At 37.4% G+C, this 22723-nt stretch overlaps 1 protein-coding gene across 1 annotated transcript in view; it reads right to left on the bottom strand.

Moving 5' to 3' along the window:
- RNF17 (ring finger protein 17) overlaps positions 1-22723 on the bottom strand; it is a gene marked incomplete at its 5' end in the record, with an annotated part of 104206 nt that overhangs the window by 53359 nt on the left and 28124 nt on the right. The window contains 9 exons of the mRNA XM_080926543.1: positions 1880-2021; positions 3722-3912; positions 5856-6024; positions 6934-7123; positions 8840-8998; positions 15020-15109; positions 16539-16843; positions 20866-20940; positions 21190-21266. Of these exons, the coding sequence (XP_080782669.1) occupies positions 1880-2021; positions 3722-3912; positions 5856-6024; positions 6934-7123; positions 8840-8998; positions 15020-15109; positions 16539-16843; positions 20866-20940; positions 21190-21266 (1398 nt within the window). The remainder of the gene's footprint in view (positions 1-1879; positions 2022-3721; positions 3913-5855; positions 6025-6933; positions 7124-8839; positions 8999-15019; positions 15110-16538; positions 16844-20865; positions 20941-21189; positions 21267-22723) is intronic.

Genomic DNA, 22723 nt, shown 5'->3' on the forward strand with positions numbered 1-22723 from the left:
AATAGAAGAAGGTGAAGAATATCAACTAAGAGGCACAGTAAATATCTTCAACAAAATCATAGAAGAAAACTCCCCTACCCTTAAGAATGAGATAACCATGAGCATAAAAGAAGCCTTACAGATCTCCAAATAGATTGGACCAGAGGCTGGCCTTGTCTATATACTTAATTCCAGGACAGCCAAGGATGAATAGCAAGATCTTACCTCAAAGAAACAAACAAACTTTATTTTTTTGACATAATTATATTTTAATTACAAAAAACTTTCTTAACATTAATAACTGGCATTTGGAGAACTAATCAATACCCCTGATTGGGGTAGAGGGAATTATAGGAATTTCATAGACAATACTTTCAGACCATATCAAATAGCCTAAAGTTTAATAAATGAAACCTATTTTATTTAAGAATACAGTAAATTCACAAATCCCCCTCCCCCTTTTTGAGACAGGGTCTTACTATAGTCCTGACCAGCAACTCCAAGGAGGTTTCCTATGCATACATAGTACTGGGAATTTTGTTATGACAGTTTATGGCTCTTAAGGAATCATTTCCATTCCAAATGGCATAAATTAATTCAAACTATATATACTCTTGTACATATAAAATAACAAAGTATGTTTTCCTATGGTTTTTCCAAACAACCTTTCAATTGATAATATACCTACAACACAATCCCTATGCCTAGTGTTCAGGGGATATTGTGGAAGAGGGGCAGAAAGATTGTAAGAGCCAGAAGACTAGGGTGCCTTCTATTATGAGGGACAAGTTTCACTCATAAAATCTCCCACACAGATAACAACAGCAAGTGGACTTGGCAGGATGTATTTTTGTGTGTAACAATTAAAGAAGAAGAGGTCATGAATTTCAGAGGGTTTGGGACGCCATAAGATGAGTGGGAGTGGGAAAAGAGAGGACTGGAAATGATATAAATATAATACTCAATTAGGAAGTTCTCATATTTTAATTTAAAATATTAAAATGGTAAATTAACATTATGCATATCTACCAAAACAAAAAGACACTGGAAGAAAAAAGAAATGCATGTCCTATTCATTACAAGGTCAGAAGGTTCTGTTAATCATCCAGGCAACCAGAAAGAATGGTGCTACATTGGAGATGACAGGCTCTGAAGCAACATGGCCCAGTTCAAGCCCAATGTATGTGTTCAGAGCCATGTGGCTGTTGAAAAGATGCTTTATCCATGTGGTCAGAGTCCGAATCTAATAGAGGCAGTAGCATCTTTATCACAGCATTTATGTATGTATAAGTGTTTTGCCTGCATGCATGCTTGTGCACCACTTGCATGTTTAATACCACGGAAGGCCAGAAGAGGGCATTAAATCCCATGGAAATGAAATTACAAGGAGCAGTGAGCCAACTTGTGGGTGCCCGGTAGAAAAACCAGTACTCTTAAATGCTGAGTCATTCTTCAGCCCTGGCCACAGTACTTCTGTGACATTAGTGATCACTTCACAGAAAGAATTCAGTTTATATATGAGCTAATTCACAAAACAACGAGAGACCAATGACATTTTATTAGATGTCTAAACGAATTTATCAATCACACATCTCAAGCTCAATCTAAGAAGGCTTTACTTTACTTTGAAGTTAGTAGTAACAGTTCTTAGACATTAACTGTCCTAATCTTTTGTGTACAAGGAAACAAGAAACACTCATACATAAGTACCATACTTATCCTTTTCTACCATTATCTGACTAACTTGTAGGAGGAAGATTTTTATGTTGCCATAAGTCCAGTGAACTTTCTGTTTATAGTTGCAGCTTCTAAGAAAAAGTATACAGAAGACTTAACTAACTTTACTCATTCTGTTAAACATTTCTATTTTCAAAAATCTTAAAAAAAACTATATACTTACCAACTGAAGATAAAAATCAGTAGGGCTATTTATATGGCAAACCATGACTGCAACTTCTGTCATTTCTTCAGGCAAAATGGGTGGATGATAGCATAAAGTTGTATTTTTTTCACTGTGACTTCTTGGTGATTGTGACCTAAACCTGGTCAAAAGCATAATAAGCAAACTCACTTTTATAAAGGTTTTAGACTTCTAAAACATATGACTTATTTACCAAAACTAGGCCATTTTCAATGTTTCTCTTACAACTTGGTATGGTTTCACTTATTAAGCCAGGATGGATAGGAGCCCTGTAATAAATCCTCCAAATCAGAGCACTTTGGAACTGAAATTGGTAAAAGATATGTCATGATTGCTTGGACCATAGTGGCTCTGAGGAGAGACCAGCTGAGTTTCTGTGGCCCTTTCTACTCTGAATGCTCTGCCTTTACTTTTCTAAAGGGAACCTATCTGTGCCATTTCTGGAGTCACATATGACTAGCTATGATCTTCTTCTATCTCTATAGTTACTTAAGTCACCTTAGTATCACTTAAATTAGTGACAAGAACTCATCCCAAAGGCTACAGAATTTAAGTCAGGAACAGCTAAATTACAATTCTTGGAGCTATAATAGCTTCTTATGAAGATTACCACACTTCAAATATGTTTAGGAATTACACATATTTTCTATTTTTAACTTACTCATGTGTGTGTGTGTGTGTGTGTGTGTAAGTGTGACATTGAAGGTGCTCATGGCACATGAGGTCAGAGTTTAACCTTTGGTATAGGGCTTAGCTTTTCACCTTGTCTGACATAAGATCTCCATTCCTCTTTTGTGTATGTCAGTCTAGCTGGCCCGGGAGCTTCTAAGGGTTCTCCTGCCTCTGCCTCCCAACCCACCCTAGGAGCAGTGAGATTAGATGCTTGTGCTGTGAGGTTATTTTGTTCTGGGTCTGGGCATTAGAACTCAGTCCTTTGAGTTGTGTGGCAAGCCATGTGTGAGCCATTTCCTCAGTCTTCTAAGTTGCCATAACTTATTTCTTAAAGCAAACTAAATGTAATTTTCGCAACTAAGACAACATGACAGCAATTTTTTGAAACCACTGAGGACATAATATAATAAAGTTCACTTATGGTAATTTTTTAGATGTATTTTATGTGTATGAATGCTTTGTCTATATGCATACATATATAGCACATGCATGCCTGGTACCCTCAGAAACAAGAAGAAAAGAGTCAGCTACACTGGAACTGTAGTTACAGATGGTTTTGAGCACCATATGGGTGCTGGGAACGGGACCAGGGTCTTCTATAAAAACAGCACATGTTCTTAGGCACTGAGCCATCTCTCTACATAAGCCTGTAATTTCTTATCATCACCACTCATGACAGTGTGTCATATAGCCAAGCCTGACTCTGAACCTGCTATGTGGCCAATGACAGCCTCATATTTCTAATCTTCTTGCCTTTTCCTCCTAAATACTAGGATTATGAGAATGTGCTACGCCTGGTTCCTATGGTGACAAGGATTGAATCCAGGCTTTATGCATGCTAGGCAGGGATTCTAACAAGTGCTACATCCCTAGGCCAGATTCCATTATTTTTAAAACTCTTTTCACTGGGCAGTGGTGACACATACCTTTAATCTTTCAAAAGAGATTTATTTTTATTTTATGTTTCTAAGTATGTTTTCTGCATGTAAATATATGTGCCACATGTGTCTGCTGTGTGGGGAGAATAGAAGGTGGTACCGGAAACCAAACTCATGTTCTACAGGAACAACTAGTGCGCTAACTACTGAGCAATCTCTCCAGACTGTATAATGTCAACCTTGAATACTTAAGTTTTAACAAGTTACTTACCTTGCTAGTTCCATAAAAACCAATGCATCTCTGAGAGACACAGGCATATCACTGCTGATTTTATTTGTTGGTGGTTTCTGCAGATCTACAATAAGGGCATCATCATCTTTTCCAAAAACTTTCATTAAGACAGCCTTCTTATTTACCATTTTCAAAAATTCCACTTTTGCCTCCTTTTCCCAGCCCTCACTCTATGGGAAAAATAAAGTTTCAAAGTGGTTAGTACTTATAATTAGCTCTAATGTTAGTGTGGATGTACTTGGATAGGCCAGCTGGCCTGCAACTTAAAGACAATGAACCAATCATATGCATTTAGGAATCAGCTGAGGCCATAAACCAAGAGCAGTCTATATATGTACAATGTAGACATACTACAATATATAGATGCAAAATTAAGATACCTATAAGTTTATATGTCTCTTTATAATAGTATGAAAATTGAGGGCTGGAGAAATGGCTAAGTGGTTTGGATGGAGCACTTGCTGCTCTTGCAATTGGAGTAAGAATCTTAGAACCCAGATGGTGTGTCATAACCATCTGCAACTCTAGTTCCAGGGAAGTCTGGCACCTTCACAGACACCAGGTACATACTTACAGACATGGGGGGGACATTCATACATATAATATAAGTACATCTGAAACATAATATATACACACGTTTAAATATATATAAATGTGCTTTTCAAGATAGGGTTTCTCTTTATAACAGTCTCAGCTGACCTGGAACTCCCTTTGTAGACCAGGGTGGCCTCAAACTCACAGCTATCTACTTGCCTTTGCCTCTCAAGTGCTAAGATTAAAGATGTGCATTACCACACTTGGCTAAAAACGAGTATTAATGAAAATTATAATGACTTAAAAGTATGTTGTGTATGGATTTTCCACTTAAATTACAGAACTTCAAAAGGCAATTCTGACTGTATACTTTAACATTATGGTACTATAACAGAGACTAAATAATACACTCCAAAGAAATAAAATGTGGTTCTGGGGATGTAGCTCAGTTTGCAGTGTAATCCCAGGACCACATTACCCAGGTGTGGCCATGTACCTATCCTGATTAGTGTTGTCAACTTGCCACACCTTAGTCTTAAGGGAGGAGAAAGTTCAGTTCCAGTTACCTAAATCAGGTTGGTCTAAGAGCATGTGTATTAAATACTGTCTTGATTTTCAATTAATGTAGAAGGACCCATCCTCCTGTGGTCAGCAGTGCTGCCAGGCAGGTGGTCTTAGGCTGCTTCAGAGAGTTAGTTCATCATGAGCCTGTGAGTGAACCAGCTAGCAAACAGCATCAGCATCTCTCAAATCACAGAAACCATTTTGACCTCAAGTTGCTTTTGGCCAGTGTTTTACTACAGAAACACAGATCAATCAAACTAGGACTAACTCTATAATCCTAGCTTCAGAAAGTAGAGGCAGGAAGTCATTCTGGTTACATAGGGAGTTTGAGGTCAGTGTAGACTACATGGAATTCTATCTCAAAAACAAGAACAAAAAAAAAAAAAAAAAAAAACCAGCTGTCTGATGTGTTGCTAGAAACTGAACTCTGGTCCTCTGCAAGTGCTTTTAACCACTGAGTCATCTTCCAGCCTCACTGTACTTAAAAAAAAAAGGAAGGAATTAAGTATCTACTATGAAGCAGAAGAGGAGCTGCTAAGTGTTGTGAGTAGTGAAGAGCAAAGGCTCAAACTCCTGCATGCACAGACCTCCTAACACAACAACAGTCTCACATATACTTCTATATAATACTAGTCCCTTGGATTTCTTGGTGAAAAGATTCACAAATAATAAAAACATGAGCCATGAATAAAATACAGAGAAGAAGGGATATATAGAAATAGATGCCATCCCATTTTCTAACTGACTTCTTTCTACAAAATTGACTCTAGAATGTGGTATTTTGCTTGGATGTTTTATTATGTTCATATGAGCTTTTTTGAACTCAAATTTTCGTTACAAATATTTTCATTTATGGAAGCTGAAGCTTATGGCACCTTTTGTTGGCACTAATAGTTCGTAACCAGAATGTGTTTGTCAAGGTTACCTGGTTTTTCAGACCAACTAAGCAACTTCACTGGCAACACAACTAACACGCCAGCACCTTTCAGGGAGAACCACTTTCTATCTCACTTACTGAATTGTATGGAACAATGTCTTTCAAGGAGCACAGGTGAGCTAAATGTGGGATGTCTTTCAACAGTTCTTCACTATACGGTTCAGACTTCCTTAGACGCAGACACAAGTCACTTAGTGCAATATGCTGCTCACCAACATGCTCTGGTCCCAAATGTGTATCTCCAACTCTAGGAAAAAGTGATATTAATAATGTTTTAGTGGGTGTGGTCATGCATGCTTTTAATCTCAGCACACAGGAGGGGCAAAGGCTGAAGGATCTGTGCTGGTTTGAGGCCAACCTGGTCTGTATAGTAAGTTCCAGGCCAGCCAGGGCTTCATAGAAAGACCTCATCTCAAGAAAGATAAAAATAATGTTTCAATCTTTGAATTTCTTTTATTATTTACAAAGTGTATATGGCTAACTACTGGAAGTTAAATCTTGTAGAAATGTAGCTTTTAAATTATTAGTTTTTTTATTAATAATTTTATTAATTATTAAATTTGTAAGCAGACAGTCTTACTACATAGAATTAAATCTTGGCCACCTTTATTTGAGCTTTCACAAGCTCATTCAGTTTGAACTTAAGAAGGATAATAAATATACTCATAAAACTGTGACCATTAACTAAAGTAACCATGTTACAGACAACAGTGGTTCTCAACACAAAATTGTTTCAGTTTCTTTTTCTAAAACCTAGAAAGAGTTTTGGATACCTATAGTTAGTCAGACAGTATGACACTTAAACATCCTTAAATGAATTTATAGCATCAAGATTAAGAAATTTTACCCAATCACTAGTAGCTAAGTATTAGTACTTTATTTAAAAACAGCAGCTACATTTGCCCTGCTCTGAAACAACATAAGACGTGGGTCTGGAGTACATAAAAAGCTCTTTTCCGAGTCTCTTTTCTAATAATACTGATAAAGAACAGCATTTAATTCAATTTGCAAGACAAATGTACAATAGAGCAAAGGCTTTAGAAGTGAAGGATGACAGCTCTCTAACTATTACTAACTTCCTTCCTTCCTTTAATCCCCTTTCCCATAAATGTTTCTAAGCAGGCCAAGAACACACAACGATCACAAATATTCATACCCTGTGACGATCAGGACTTCAGAATTTCCAAAATCTACCATGAATATCTGTATTAGTGAAATTTCACAGACTGAGAATTTGGTTGGACTACATGGTTTTCTAATATTTTTAGTTTTTGTTGGAATTATTTCAGTGATAATTCCTCGACACCACATTCTATTCTTAATACTGTTGACAAATATTCTTGCACCTACATAACGGGAGAGACAAATCATTAGCATTTTGAATAAAGAATCAAGTAAAGCTCTAGCTTAAAATACATCTCTTAGTTTTCCAACTAAGAAACTGTATTTCACTGATATAGTAATTATACACTACTGTCAGGTACTATAAAAACAAAAGGCAATATATTGTGGCAGTTTCTTTACTTCAGAAACTTACAGACTAATTGAGAGGCTAAAGACATAAAATATAAACTATTTTTCAATGAGGAGCTCCGTTTCACAAACTACATTAGCATAGTCAATATGAGGTTGTCTTGCCACCAAAAAGCTAAAGGGAGGTCGTTCACAGATCACTATTAACACACACACACACACACACACACACACACACACACACACATCCTTATGAATATATTAACTTATATGATACAGGTACTTTATCTTGGTAAATGTGAGTTAGAATTAAGACCCAATGAATAGTATGTAAAAATTCCAAAATTAATTAACACTCATTAACACAGTGTAATTCAGAGAAAGGGATTTAGTTTAAATAAATGTCCATGAAAAAAGATTAAGAGAGAGGCCTAAATGTGAATGTATCCTATGAGCTGTCATTGTTCTTAGCCTTTTGTGTTCAAATCCACTCACTCTCTATAATAATATTATAGACTTGTTTTTGTTGTTTGTGTTTTGAGAGAAGGTCTCACTATGTAGTTCTAGCTGTCCTGGAACTAACTATGAAGACCAGGGTGGCCCCCAACTCTCACAGAGGTGTGCCTGCCTCTGCCTCCCCAGTGTTGGGATTAAAGGTATGCACCACCACACCTGACATGGAGCTGGTTCTTTTGCTGTAGGAAATTAAGATGTGCAGCTCAGAAAGTAGTGTATCAAATGTGTCACTTTGGTATACTAAGCAAAATGATCTGCCAAGCCCAAGACCTTTACAATCTTCCCTAGGATTTTTTCCCTTGAGCAAAACTGAGGTCTGCTTCCCCAAAGTTCCTTTATCTAAGAGAATTTCCAAAAGAACAGGACTCTCTTAAACTTCCTACCAATTGTCAGAAAGTCAGAAAAACAAACAAAAAAAAACCTAATCATCAGAAAAAAAAGACAGTATGAAAGTCACCACATAGTTGACATAGGCTCTTCATTTGTTCTGAGATCAGCACTCAGATTACCTGAGGCTTTCACTGCATAAGAGACACCTAGTTTGCAATAATTTACTACCAGCTCTAGCTTCCTTCTCTTCCACCCAGGTACTCTAGAGGAGACTCTAAGGCATGGGTAAGCTTCAACCATCTAGCCTTTTCTTTGAGTTTCATACTTTCTACAGTGCCTATGTATACTAATATACTAATGGACAGGAAAGGGTTAACTTCTTGTCTGTTTGTCTGTCTGTCTGTCAAGAGAGGCTGTAAGTGTACTCAAACCACAGTGAGTTGGGGAAATGTAGTAAGCTAGAACTTGTCCTCTTAACAATACTTCATTCTGAAAGGGTTGTTATGGGCTTTGTTGTTTGAAAAGCAATTTACTCTATAATGGAGCTGTTATGCTCCAAACATATACTGACACTGATTTTAACAGTTAACTTACCTAAATAATCTATGTTAAGTAATCCTAAAACTTTTATATGAATATTATAAAAAGAAAAAGTCTTTTTAGCAAGTCTATAGAGCTTGGCTAATGGTCAAATATTACAGTATTTAAACAAAGGTTATGGTATAATCTAGAGTAATTTTTACCTAGTTCCAAAATGTCTGAAGGACTGAGGTGTAAGCTCTTGTTGCCAACTTGCTTCATCTTCTTCTCCAATACTGTTGCATCTTTTATTTGTGAATATTTCCGCACATAGAAGTGGCAAGGATGTATTACATGACTTACAAAAACTAGCTCTGGACAACCTGGGTAAGAATTCATATTTAAAGCACATTATTAAAACATGACATAGGAAAGAACCATAAAACAGAAGCAATTATAAGTTCTAAAGAAAAAACAAAACGAAAACCTCAAAAACAAAAACCAAAACAACAACAAAAGCCCAGTAACAAAAACATACCAGTCTTGTCACAAAAATTTTCTAAAATAGTTAAGCCTCAGGAAAGAGCTAAACTGTAAAGCTCCCCCCAGAGGATCACCTTTGTATGAGTGTTGCCAAGGATGAAACCCTGGTTGTCATGTACCCTAGGCAAATGCTCTACCACTGAACCACACTGCCACCTTTATGAACTCTTTAGCAACAAGAGCTGAAAATACTGTGTCTAATTTGAGAAACATTTTCTATAAGTGGGACTCGAGTTCATGTGAGGTCTTAAAATCACAGAACATGTTATAACACAGGAAACCTAGGAAGGGATCCATTATATTCAACATAGTAAAGCAGCAATTCTAATAAGAGAAAGGAAAAAATAAACAGAAATACAAACAACCAGAAAAACAACCCAAGCCAGGAATAACAGCACAGCTTCCTCAAAAATGACCTTAAGTGCAAAGACTTGTGGAGATTTGAATGAGAATGCCCCCCATATACTTATATATTTGAATGCTTGGTCCCAAGTTGGTGGAACTATTTGGGTAGAATTAAGAGGTGTGGCTTTGTTGAAGGAGTTGTGTCAGTAGGGGTGGGCTTTGAGGTTCTAAGGTCCATGTCATTTCTATTGTGCTCTCTGTTTCATAGTTATGTTTCAAGTTACCAGCTGCTGGTCCAATGCCATGCTTGCCTGATACCATGCTTCCTGCCATGGTGGTCATAGATTTTAACCCTTTGAAATTGTAAGCCCCAAATAAACTCTTCTATAAGTGGCAGTGGCCAGGGTGTGTTATAACAGACACCATAATCTTGATTGAATGCTTGGTCCATAGTTGATGAAACTGTTTGGGAAGAATTAGGAGGTGTGGCCTTGTTGAAGAAAGTAATTAAGATAGGCCTCAAGTCACCATTTAAAAGACAAATTAATTGTCTGGATTACAAAACATTTGGTTATTCTGTTTTCTCCAAAGAAAATCATCTCACTGAAAAAAGATATCTACAGACCAAGAATTAAAGGAATAAAAATTAAATTGATACAGCTAGTCAAGACAAAAGTATTTAAGATAAAGACTGCTACATTGTAATAGCAGGAACAATACATCAAAAAGATACACCAATATTAACAATTGCAAATATATGTATACTAAGTGTTGGGACTTCTTTCATAAAGCAAACATTTAAGGGCATGGAAAATCAGGCAGCTACTGATATAATAACAGTGGATCATTCAACACACTTTTATTTAAACGAAAAATCAACAGAGAAACTAAAGTTCAACAATCTCATGCAGACCTATCATTATCTACAGACTATTTTTCATTTAACAAATATAAAATGCACATTCTTTTTAGCAGTCCCTGGAAAAGAAATGTCCATACAATGCTATAGGCTACAAAGTAAGCTTAGCAAATATGAAAGAATTGATGAGTAATAGGTCAGCTGGTAGTACTTGAAGAAATGAGAGCACGAGGGAATAAATTAAAAATGTCCTAGAATCAAATCCAAGTATGGTGGTGCATACCTTTAATCCCAGTACTCAGCAGGCAGAGGCAGGCTAACTGTGAGCTCCAGGACAGCCTGGTCTACATACCCAAGTTCCAGGGCAGCCAAAGCTATATAGTGAGAACCTCTCAAGACAGAAAGAAATTCTTAGAATCAAATGAAAACAGTATTACAACTTATTAGCATGTCTATAATACAGCAAAGGCAGTTCTAAGAGCAAGTTTGTAACTATCAGGTATCCATTCACACTAAAAATAACAAGTGAGACATAGGATCTGCTTGTAATCTCAGAACGTGGGAGATGAGGGCAAGAGGACACGAAGGTCAAAATTATTCTCACTTACAAAGTGAGTTTGAGGTGACTTTGGGTTATGTAAAACCCTGTCTCAACTCCCTTATAGCCCCCAAATAACTTAATGATAGACTTCAAAGTCTCAGAATAACAAAATCAGGCTAAAGGTAGAAGGAATAATAAAAAATAAGCTTAGAAATTAATAAAGACTAAAAGAATATACAGAATTGATTTTCTGAAAGAAAAACAAGATTGGCAATCTAAATAAATTTAATTAAAAGAGATGAAAGAGAGATGTTGTGTTTTGAATGAAAATAGGCCCATATAGGGAGTGGTACTATTAGGAGGTGTGACCTTGTTGGAGTAGATCTGCCTTTGTTGGAGGAAATGTCTCTTCAGGGCAGGCTTTGAGGTCTTAAGACCAACATTCTGCCTTGTCCTTTCTGCTGGGACAGACTGCTAGCTAGTCTGCTCCCCAGAAGATGCCATATCCTGAGGCTTATGAGAACATCAGCTGCACTCAGAGCTTCTGACACCACATCCTGAGGCATCCCCGGAGATCCACTGCACTCAGGCACTCAGGACACCACAGCTTGAAGGCATCCCAGGAGTTCCTCTGAACACAGGGCAACTGGGCAAACAACACCAGTCTGAGGACCTCCTGGGGGCTCTGTGGCACACAGAGCAACTGACACAAAAGACTGAAAGCCTCTCTGGAGTTCAGCTGCAAACAGGGAAACAGAAATATCAGCCATAGGCCCCCCAGGAGGACAGCTTCACAGACAACAACAGTTTGACTGCTCCTCTAAAGACCAACATCCTGAAGCCCTCCCAGGAGATCTACTGCAGCCAGGGCAACAAATTAGGAGCTTCTCTGACCCTCTGAAGACCCTCCAATTGGAAGGCCCTACAGGAGGTCTTCTACGGCCAGTGCAGCAGGCCTACCAAGAGACCTGTATCAACCCAGGAACAGTGAAGGCAGACTCCAGATAGAGTCACCCAGACAAGTAAACACCAGGGATAAACAGATGCCCAGAGGCAAGCACAAGACCATAAGCAACAGAAACCAATATATGTGGCCATCATCAGAACCCAGTTCTCTCATTACAGCAAGCCCTGAATATACCAACACACCTAAAAATCACGAAGCTGACTTAAATTCTATCTCAAGAAGATAATAGAGTGCTTTAAGGAGTATATAAATAATACACTGAAAGAAATACAGGAAAATACATGTAAATAGGTAGAAGCCCTTAAAGAGGAAAGAAAAATCCCTTAAAGAACTACAGAATATACTTTCCTCTAAGCACTTCACAGCACCTTCTCCAAAATTGACCATAGAGTCATTCACAAAACAGGCCTCAACAGATACAAGAACATTGAAATAATCCCAAGCATCCTAAAAGATCACCATGAACTAAGGCTGGTCTTTAATAACAACAAAAATAACAAAAAGCCCACATACACATGGAATGGCTGAGAAGCACCCAAAGAAATGTTCAACACCCCTAGTCATCAGGGAAATGCAAATCAAAAAAAAAAAAAAAAAAAAAAAAAAACCTCTGAGATTTCACCTCACACCAATCAGAATGGCTAAGATCAAAAACTCAGATGACAACAGATGCTAGCAAGGAGGTGGAGAAAGAGGAACACTTCTCAACTGCTGGTGGGACTGTAAACCAGTACAACCACTCTGGAAATCAGTCTGGTGGTTCCTCAGAAAACTGGATATAGTACTACCTGATGACCCAGCTATACTACTTCTGGACATATACCCAAAAAAGCTCCAACATCTAATAAGATGTCCTTCAACACTGGAATGGATACAGATACTGTGAATCTCTGATTCTTGTGCCTTTTCTTGGGGGCTCTTTTCCTTCTGCTGGGTTGCTCAGTCTAGTCTTGATGTGATAGTTTTTATTTTATCTTATATTTTATGTTCTGTTGTTATCTCTTAGAAGTCTATATTCTTTTCTAATGAAAGACAGAAAGGGAGTGGACTCTAGATGGGAAGGGAGGTGGGTGGAACCTTGAAGAATAGAGGAGGGAGCAACTGTTATACTATATGAGAAAAGAATCAATGTTTCAATAAAAAGGGAAAAAGGCTTTTTAAAAGACAGCTGAATAGGATAGTGTTGAAAAACAGTTGTTCAGGAATGTGTTTTCAAAACTCCTGTGGTAAAGATAGCCAGTACAGCTGTGGTAGAAAGATACCAAATTGTATCTCACTCTGGCAACAGGACTTGGCAGGGTGTCTGTGAAGGAAAGTTTCAAACACTCTGGAGTGAAGGTGTCTCTGTGCTACTGGAGGCAGAACTGGAAGCATGGGCCCTCCTCAAGTCCACTGGGGCCCATGGAATTTTATTACAACCCCTGGTACTGGGCATGGCATTACAGCATTTGATGTTTGCCCTACATGTGTCTTAGTTTAATTTCCATTTCTGTGATAAATTCCATGACCAAAGCAACCCAGGGAGGAAAGGGTTTATTTTGTCTCACAGTTTACAATCTGTCATGAAGGCCAGTCAGAACAGGAACTCTAGGCAGGAACTTGAAAGCAGAGTCCATGGAGGAACATGGCTCACTGGTGTGTTTTCCATGACTCTCAATTTGCATTTCATATAACCCACAAACACCTGTTCACAAGGATAGCAACAACCATAGTGGTCTGGGCTCTCCCACATCAATCATCGATCAAGAAAATGCCCCTCAGACTTGCCCACATGATAATCTGATAATGAGGTATTTCCTCAACTGAGTTTCTCTTTCCCAGCTGAGCCTTGCTCAAGGCAAACAAAGACAAAATAAAGCTAACCACCATGCTATACTCTTGTCCCTTACTTTTGAAATAGGAATGCTTACACTGTGAAAATGAATTCCAGAAGTATTTACCCTTTCAATAGCTCTTACAGTCTCACAGTACTAATGCCTTCTTTAAATCCCAGAAGAAAACGAACATTGGAACAGTGCTGGGGACATTAAACAGTAAAGGCGACTGAATTTTATAAGTGGACTAATTGCATTGTGAGGTTGGCATATTTTTGAGGCCAAGGATAGTATTTTGTTTTCAAGTTGACAGACAGTGAACCTGTGATGGTTAATTTTAATAACCAATTTGACAGGATTTAGAAGACAAACCTCTGAGTATGTTTTCAATGCAGTTCCAGAGAGGCTTAACGGAGGAAGGTAGACCAACCCTGAGTATCAGTGGCATTATTCCAGGGTTTGGATCCAGCACCAAATAAAAGGAAGGAAGTGAGTAGAACAATAGCATGTCACTTTTCCTGACTGCAGGAAAAAATACACCCAGTGCCCTCAGATCTCTGCTGCCATGCCTCCTACATCATCATGGGCTGGCTGCACCTTAACTGTGAGCCTGAGGAGATCCTAAAGCTGCTTTAGTCAGGTATCTTGTCATGACAGCAAGAAAGGAACCAATACAAAATTCAGTGCAATACCAACACAAGGGAACTTTAGTCAGCCGTCATGAAAAATGAAGTCATGACATTTGTAGGAAAATGGATAGAATTGGAAATCATATGTCAAATGAAATAGGCAGATTCAGGAAATTAAATACAGTATATTTTCTCACATGCAGAATCTAGTTGTGTGTGTGTGTGTGTGTGTGTGTGTGTGTGTGTGTGTGTGTGTGTGTGTGTGTACACAGATTAACAGGTCAAGGTCAAGAACTAGAGGAGAGTAAGATTTAAAAGGAACAAAGGAACAAGAATATAATGGAACATGCGACATGAAAGCAGAGAGGAACATCTGGAAAGAGAGAAGAGACAATCAAGAGGCAGGAGGGGAACAAATGAGACAAAGTCTATTGACAATGTATGTGACAATGTCATGGAGAATGTATTATTTGCATCATAAATTTAAATAAGTATTAAATTTGAAGAACCAAAGCAACTATATAACTAGAGGTTATAATTGTGAGAGACAATCAATTTTAAAGTAATTTTTCAGATAAAAACTTGTAACATTAAAAGGAAAATAGATTTAGACCGCAAAATGCTCTTTGTGTATTCCTACATGTTAAGAAACAGTTACCACACAAGCAAACTCCACTCCATCATGTGTGGGCAGTTGTTCAAATACCTGCTTTTGATCCAACAGGAGCAGACAGCTCTTTCTGAGGAGGGTTTTTTGGGTATCCAGGAGTCTCTATAGGACCGTCTGTGAAGCATGCTTTATCAAAATAAATAAGATAACTTTAGGAATTCTGTTAATGTTGACAGTGACCAGACACTAGTGTCTAAGAAGCTGTAATTAAACTGTTAAAACACTAGAATGGCACAATTTCTTACAAGTAATGTCATGATAGGTAGTCCGAAGTCATTCAAACATCAATGCTGACAATTTAGAGGAAAGATTTGCCTTTTTTTAAATTTAAAATTTAATTCTGGGTCTCTTTTGAGAAATCTACACTTTCTCAAGCATGCACATTATCCCCTTAGAAAGGTCTGTTCTACTCTTCTTTCTTCACTCTCTTACTTTCTATGTGCTTAAAATCTAAAATATTTTAAATAAATTCCAATTAAGATCCTGGTCTGCAAAGTCAGCCAGTAAAACAAACAATGGCGTTAAAACTGTCCTTAAGGAGACTGATGATGGATGTTATCACAGGTAGCAGTAGCAGTCTACTCCTACAAGAATGGGCAGAACTAACACTGTAAAACACTTTAATATTTAGTTCTTATAAAATAATATTTGAAGGAGTCTAATTCCAAGCAGATTAAGTCTCAGAACAAAGATAATAGAGCTGCACCCATAGGTTTATTTACCACTCATTTGTCTCACTTACACCATGCTTAAATATATGACATGAACATGTCAAATGCCCTGAGTACATCAAATATTAAAGTCGCACCTCAGAAGTTTTTATTTTCTTTTTATAGATTTAAAGTTTTTACTTTTTAAAAAGTGTGTATTGGTGTTTTGCCTGCATGTATAATATGTTCCTGAGTGAGTGCCTGCTGAGGTCAGAAATAGGTGTTGGATCCCCTGGATCTGAAATTACAGATGGTTGTAAAGTCACCACATATGTGCTAGGTACCAAATCCAGGATCTCTGGTCCTCTGCAACAACAATAATGCTTTTAGTTGCTGAGCTAACTCTCCAGGTACCATATCTGTGTTTGTTTGAGACAGTGTCTCAGCATGTAGCCCTGCCTAGTCTGGGGTCACTATGTATATCAGACTAGCCTAAAATTTATAGACATCTGCCTGACTCTGCTTTCTGAGTGCTGGAATTAAAGGCCTTTGCAAACACAGGTCTTTAAAAAGCAAGCCAGGCATGGCAGCTCATGTTAGCAATCCCAGCATTCAAGACACCAAGGCAGGATTGTTTTAAATCGGAGCCTGGTGGGCTACATAGTGAATTCTGGGCCAGATTGCATTATACTGTGAAACTCCTCCCATCCCCTCAAAACTCAATATAAATAAATAAAGAGCTAAAAACAAACTTCCAACTTTGGAATATATGAAGGTAGGTGTGTAGAATCAATAGGTGTAGCTCACGAGGAGGATATGAGTGATAAGATCAGAGCAACATGTTTTTATTAAGCATATGAACATTAACTATAGATAACAAAGCTTTCCTTTTTCATTTTACTCACATTCTAGGTTTTCCTCAATAATTTCTTCAATTATCACATCAGGGCTGGATCCCAGTTGAGGCAGTACAGCAACAGTCTTAGGAGATGTCACCACAACCACCTCTTTCTGTGGCTGCTTGTTTTTTCCTTCTAAATGCCTGTCAGGGGCCTCTGCTTGCAAAGGAGGTACAGGTGCTTCATCAGGCAGGACAGCCATATCTCCCCTGGTCTTTTCTAGTGATGAATAGGCATCACAACAGAGTTCCTTTTTATTACTGAGTTTCTTTTGAACATTCTGTCCAACTTCATTTTCTTGAGGGTAACATCTGTTTACAAATACAATATTGATGGTCAAGCGACTTCTTTCTCCTTTGTTAGTTTGCAGTGTGACACAAACCAAAGATCAAACTTGAACTAGAGGTATTTGTAAACAGCTCCATTGAAGCATAAACATGTATCATACAATTCAGTGACTTTTGGTAACCGTAAAGAGTTGCATACCCTAATATACAATCTAATTTTGGAACATGATCAGTGGCCCAAGAGAACCCTCTTGCCCTTTTCAAATTCACAATGAAACTTCTTACTTAAAGCTCCAAGCAGCCTTTAAGGTCATTGTTCTGTTCTGAGTTCAGTTCTGTGTTCTGTTCTGTTCTGTTTGAGGCAGGGTCTAAGTGATTCAGATTGACTTGGAATTTGCCTGGTCTCTAGCTCATAATCCTCCTGCTTCATCTTACCAAGTGCAGAGATTACAAGTGTATGCCAGCTCACCTACCATTATGGTTTTAAAGTCAAGGAATATCGTAACTGAGAAACTGAGGAAAACTTCAAATACTCATATATCGTAATAATCTGATCCTAAAATATCCTGAGTTTTCCAAAGTAGTCATTTTGATTTGGCTTAAGTGTTTAATTTAAATTATATTAGCATTATTTCTTACTTTACTTTGTCATCTTAATAATAAAGAACAGGAAAGAATGTGGGTACAAATCTTAAGCTTCTACCAGGCTCATAGTTACATTACCTGAATCTTCTGGGTATGATATGCTTATTAGTTCATGTGTGTGCTCATGCACACATGAGTGCATGCTTGTGTGTACCACAGACGTGTGGAAGCCAGAGATTTATTTCTGGTATCTTCCTCAACTGCTGTCCACCTTATTTATTTATTTATTTGCGGAGACAAGTTCTCTCACAGAAACTGGCTTCAGCAAGTCCCAGGAAGCTCATCTGAGGTGCCCAGCTTTTTACATAGTAGTGAGATCTGAACTCTGGTTCTTCATGGTGAGCCTGTACAACAGCACTTCTCTAACTGAGCTATCTCCTCATATCTCCTATTTTTCTGCCTTGTCTTTATATCCAGATACTTTTAGGTTATCAAATTTATAATTAAAAAATTTAAATGCAAGAGAATGAGTCCAAAAAGGTTACATTTTAGTTAACTCATGATGGGTCTTAATTCTTCATGAAACAGTAGTGGCCAACTTACAAATTAGAGAAAGACAGCTGAATTTAGTAACAATATATGTTTATCTGCTTCTTTCAACAGAAAGTATGCATTTGACATTAAGGAAAATTAGTCTAAGTTGTATGGAGGACCTTTATGAAGGATCCATGTGTGTAAACAATCTTGTACTGTAAACACCCTTTCATACTAAATCTCACCAGACATTACTGAATGTTTTACTAGCTCCCTCTCACTAATCTTTCCTTATACACTACATTTTTCTGTTTGTTTTTATCCCTTTTTTTCCCTGCACCACCTAATTTTATTTATATTTCAGGTTACTTTTTTATTGTTTTATATTTAAATATTTTCCAGAGTACTACCCTTGACCTTTTTCAATACTTGTTCCATTGGACAAACCTGTTATTTAACAATAAGAACATGCATCTTAAAGAATTTACCTTCGTAAATCTTTAAATTTAAGTAGTCATTTAAAATCAACACAAGATTAGCAAGGACTTTTATACAGAGGCAGTGTAATTTTTAACCTTAAAAATATTTGACAGTAACCATATTGGAGCTCTGAAATTATTTAGATGAATATAGTGCCTGCAAAGATTGCTGATTACCCATGGAAGCCCCCAGAGCTAACCCAAGGGATTGCCTGTGAGAAGACTGTACTCCATGTTCCATTTGTACTAGTTTCCTTTCTTGTTGCTGTGATAAAACACTCTGACCAAAGGCAACGTGAGGATAAAAGGATTTATTTGGCCTTAATTTCCAGGTCACTGTTTATTAGTTAGGGAAGTCAGGGCAACCCAAGCAAAGCTTGAAGCAGAAACCTGATTGCTAGCTTGCTTGTAGGATCATACTTAACTATCTTTTTAATGCAATTCTGGACCACTAGACTAGAAATGGTGCCACCAAGTGGGCTGGGTGCTCCTGCATTGGTTAATAAAGCAATCTCTCACAGACATGCTATTAGAACCTAAGGTAGGCAGTTGTTCAGTTGAGGGGTCTCAGATGACTCTAGGTTGTGTTAAACTTACAATTAAGGATAGTACCTAGGACAGTTTAATTAATTAATATTCTAAACAATTTGATTCCTCACTTCTGTCTGGGTATTAGAATAAATGACATAAATAATCTAAATCCAGAATCAAGTTCAAGATCTTGCCTTAAGCCCATTTACTCAAGTGTCCCCTCCCCAGATGACCAATAAATAGGAACTGAATATATCCACTATTCCCCTCTCAATTTATTTTTGTTCCTGTATTCCTAATATAAATGTGTGTCTATACATGTGTGCACACTCCCATGTTTATGTGTGTGTGTGTGTATAAAATAGTTTTTCTTTATTTCCTTTTTTGAGACAGATTATCTCACTATGTCGCTCTGGCTGGCCTGGAACTTGCTAGGTAGATCAAGTCAGCCTTAGACTCACAAAGATCTGCTTACCTTTACCTCCTTGCTGTGGTTAAAGGTGCACAAGCCTGGCCAGAATTATCTTTAAAAAATGTAGTGTAGGGATCTGGAGAGATAGTTTTGCATTTAAGAGCACCTGCTACTCTTGCAGAGAACCTGAATTTAGTTCCCAGAACCCATATCAGGTGGCTCACAGTCATCCGTAACTCCAGTCCAGAGGATCTGATGCCCTCCTATCTGGCCTCCACAGCCACCTTCTCTGTCTCTGTCTCTGTCTCTGTCTCTCTCTGTCTCTCTCTGTCTCTCTCTCTCTCTCTCTCTCTCTCTCTCTCTCTCTCTCTCTCACACACACACACACACACACACACACACACAGACCACAAAATAAAAATAAAGATAAAATGAAAAATAAAAATGCAATCTAACTTCGGATATTTTCATGTTTAAAATATGAGTGGTTTTATCATCCAACAGAACTGTCAACATAAAGTGTCAACCCTATCCACCCCTCCTTGCACTAAGGTCTGAATCCAGGGCCTTATGAAAAATTCTAAGTTGGCATCTTAGAAGCAGAGATCAAGATTCTCATCAGATAAGAGAACCTGTCAGTTCCCTGATTTCAAACTTTCTAGACTCTAGACTGAGGAAACAAATTTTTATTCAGGGCATTTTGTTATAGCAGCATGACTATACTAAGTCATGTGACAACTAAGCATCTGAGATCTGACATGAAACCAAAGAAGTGAATCTGTCATTTTATTTAGTCTCAATTAACTTGTGTTTAATTTAAGCAACACCTGGTTAGTAGCTATCATACTGAAGAGCATGGAAGTAGAAAACAGTTTAAACATTGTTGCACAACAGCACAGCCTTAAGGATTTAGCTTCTGTGTACACAGGATAGAGAATGAAACTGTAGCAGATGCTCTAATGTGGCATGCTAGTTTACTGTCTACATGCTGCTCAGAGGCCAGCCTTCCATTTGATCTCCTTTCCAATTGTCAATCTTTTTCCACAGGTAAGTGAAAGTAGAATCTTTCCAGCTCTCTACTGTACCAAGAAGAAACGACCATCTGCTCTGTACCAGCTTTACTGTCGACATGCACTATCACATTATGCATTTTATCTGTTTTCATTTGAATTTTATATAATGTTATTGTAATTTCTGTTTATCTCACTGTCTTCTAGAGTGTTGGGGTCTAACACACACACACACACACACACACACACACACACACACACACACAAACAGTTTTCAATGCTTGTGGATTGAATGAATTTCAAAGAGCTTCAGAGCACGTAAATCACTAAGAATGATCTTTCAGGTCTTTTAAAAAGTACTACAAACAAATTAAAAATAGAAATGCAGCTTTTATATCCGTTTAGCTCTTGAATCAAATTAAACATTCAGTTGTCTTTTAGATGTAGGTATTATCAGATACTAACAGCATGTTGCCATTCTTAAAAAATACTTACTTTGTTGAGTCCTCAAATTCAATCTTTCCCATACTGTTGAACGTGCAGATAATCTCACTGCAATTTATATTCAACCTAAAACATTTAATACATAAATGTTCTCATAAATTTATTTCTCCTATATAACAGTTGCTAACATTAACTAACTTAAACATGCATTTAAATAACTTATAATAAAAATAAGTAAGTTTTAATTATTTTGATTTGGTTGTCATTGTAGGAAGCATGAATGATCCAAAATTTCAAATTATAATCAATTGAATTGATTGTATTAAATTGGTATTTAATAACTTTGGCATGGTTTCTGAATCTAGACTTACTCACCTGGGGGGACTCCCTGGAGTTATGGAACTAACTTGTGACAATTCACTCTCAAATGTTAACTTCAAGGTGCGGATAATCTGGAGTCAAGAGAGAAGAATGCTTCATAGGTGAGTTTTCTTTTATTAAAAATATAGCTAAAAGAGGATTTTAGAAGAAAAAGGAGAAAGGAGGAATGGGATCTTGAATTAAAAATTAAAGTGAAAAACTTCAACTATAAACTCACGAGAAGAAAACAGTCTCTTTTTGTTTGCTGCTCATATGGGTTCTTATCTTTAATTCAAGTGTCTTACAACAACTCTATAGTCTGAAACTTAAGTGTCCACTAAAGACCTAGGGTGGTGCTACCAAAAGTGTTCAGAGCCTTCAGGAAGAAAGGACTATGAGGTTTTAGGTCACAGGTAGAATGTCACTGAAAAGGATAGTCCAATCCCAATCTCTTCCTCTTTCTTTTCCTTCTTGGCCATGAAATAAATGGTTTTGTTTGCTTTACTCTCTTACATGATGTGCACTAGAGACCCAAAATAAAAAAGCCAAGCAACCATGAGTGCTCACAAAACTTTAAGCAAAACTTCATCTTTTTATAAGTTGATTATCTCAGCATTTATCATAGTGATGGGAATCTAAGTAACACAAACCTCAGTTTCACCTTATTGTCATATTACTTTAAGATCTTATGTTCTAAACTGTAAAAATATTAAAAGGCTAAATGAATGTAACAGTGTATGTCTCAGAACTCAAATACTGCCAGGTGTGGTACTGTTTGCCTTTAATGGTATCATTTGGATGGTGGAAATAGGCAAATCTCTGTGTTTTAGGCCATTGTGGCTTACACAGCAAGTTCCAAGACAGCCAGGGCTACATTGAAAGACCTTGTATCAAAAAACAAAACAAAACATAAGAAAGAATTCAAACACCTGAGTAGTACTGACTACCAACAAAGATAGTCCCATAGGTTTTTTTTAAATGTGTGTGTGTATATATATGTGTACTGTATTATGCATAATATATAATATGCAATATATGTATTGTTTTTTATATATTACAATATTTCAAAAACAGTATGTATTAAGTAGATGCCATAATCTGATTTTTAATCTCTGTGAGCTGATTCTTTCTTACAAAGCTGGACAGTGACAGAGCATCACAAGGTCCTAAGAATAAGCAATGAAGCCAGGCATGGTGGAGCACGCCTTTAAGCCCAATATTTGGGAGGCAGGGGCAGGTGGATCTCTGTGAGTTCAAGGCCAGCCTAGTCCACAAACAGGTTGCAGGACAGCCAGGGCTGTTACACAGAGAAACACTGAGTAAAAATCCAGACAGACAGATAAAAATCAGCCATTAAAAATAAGCAATGGACTTTCCACAGTACACTGCTGCTAAGGCATGCCATTTGGTAGGTTATTTGTATTAAATATGTTTTGTTTTAAAATATTTTTAGCTTGATAATAGGTTTATCAGACTATAATCCCAGCACAAGTCGAGGAGTACTTGGAGAGTTTAGTGTGATTAAAAAGACAAACTTTGAAGTCCCACA

Source organism: Micromys minutus (genome assembly GCF_963924665.1).
Source record: "Micromys minutus genome assembly, chromosome: 12".
Taxonomy (NCBI): Eukaryota; Metazoa; Chordata; class Mammalia; order Rodentia; family Muridae; genus Micromys; species Micromys minutus.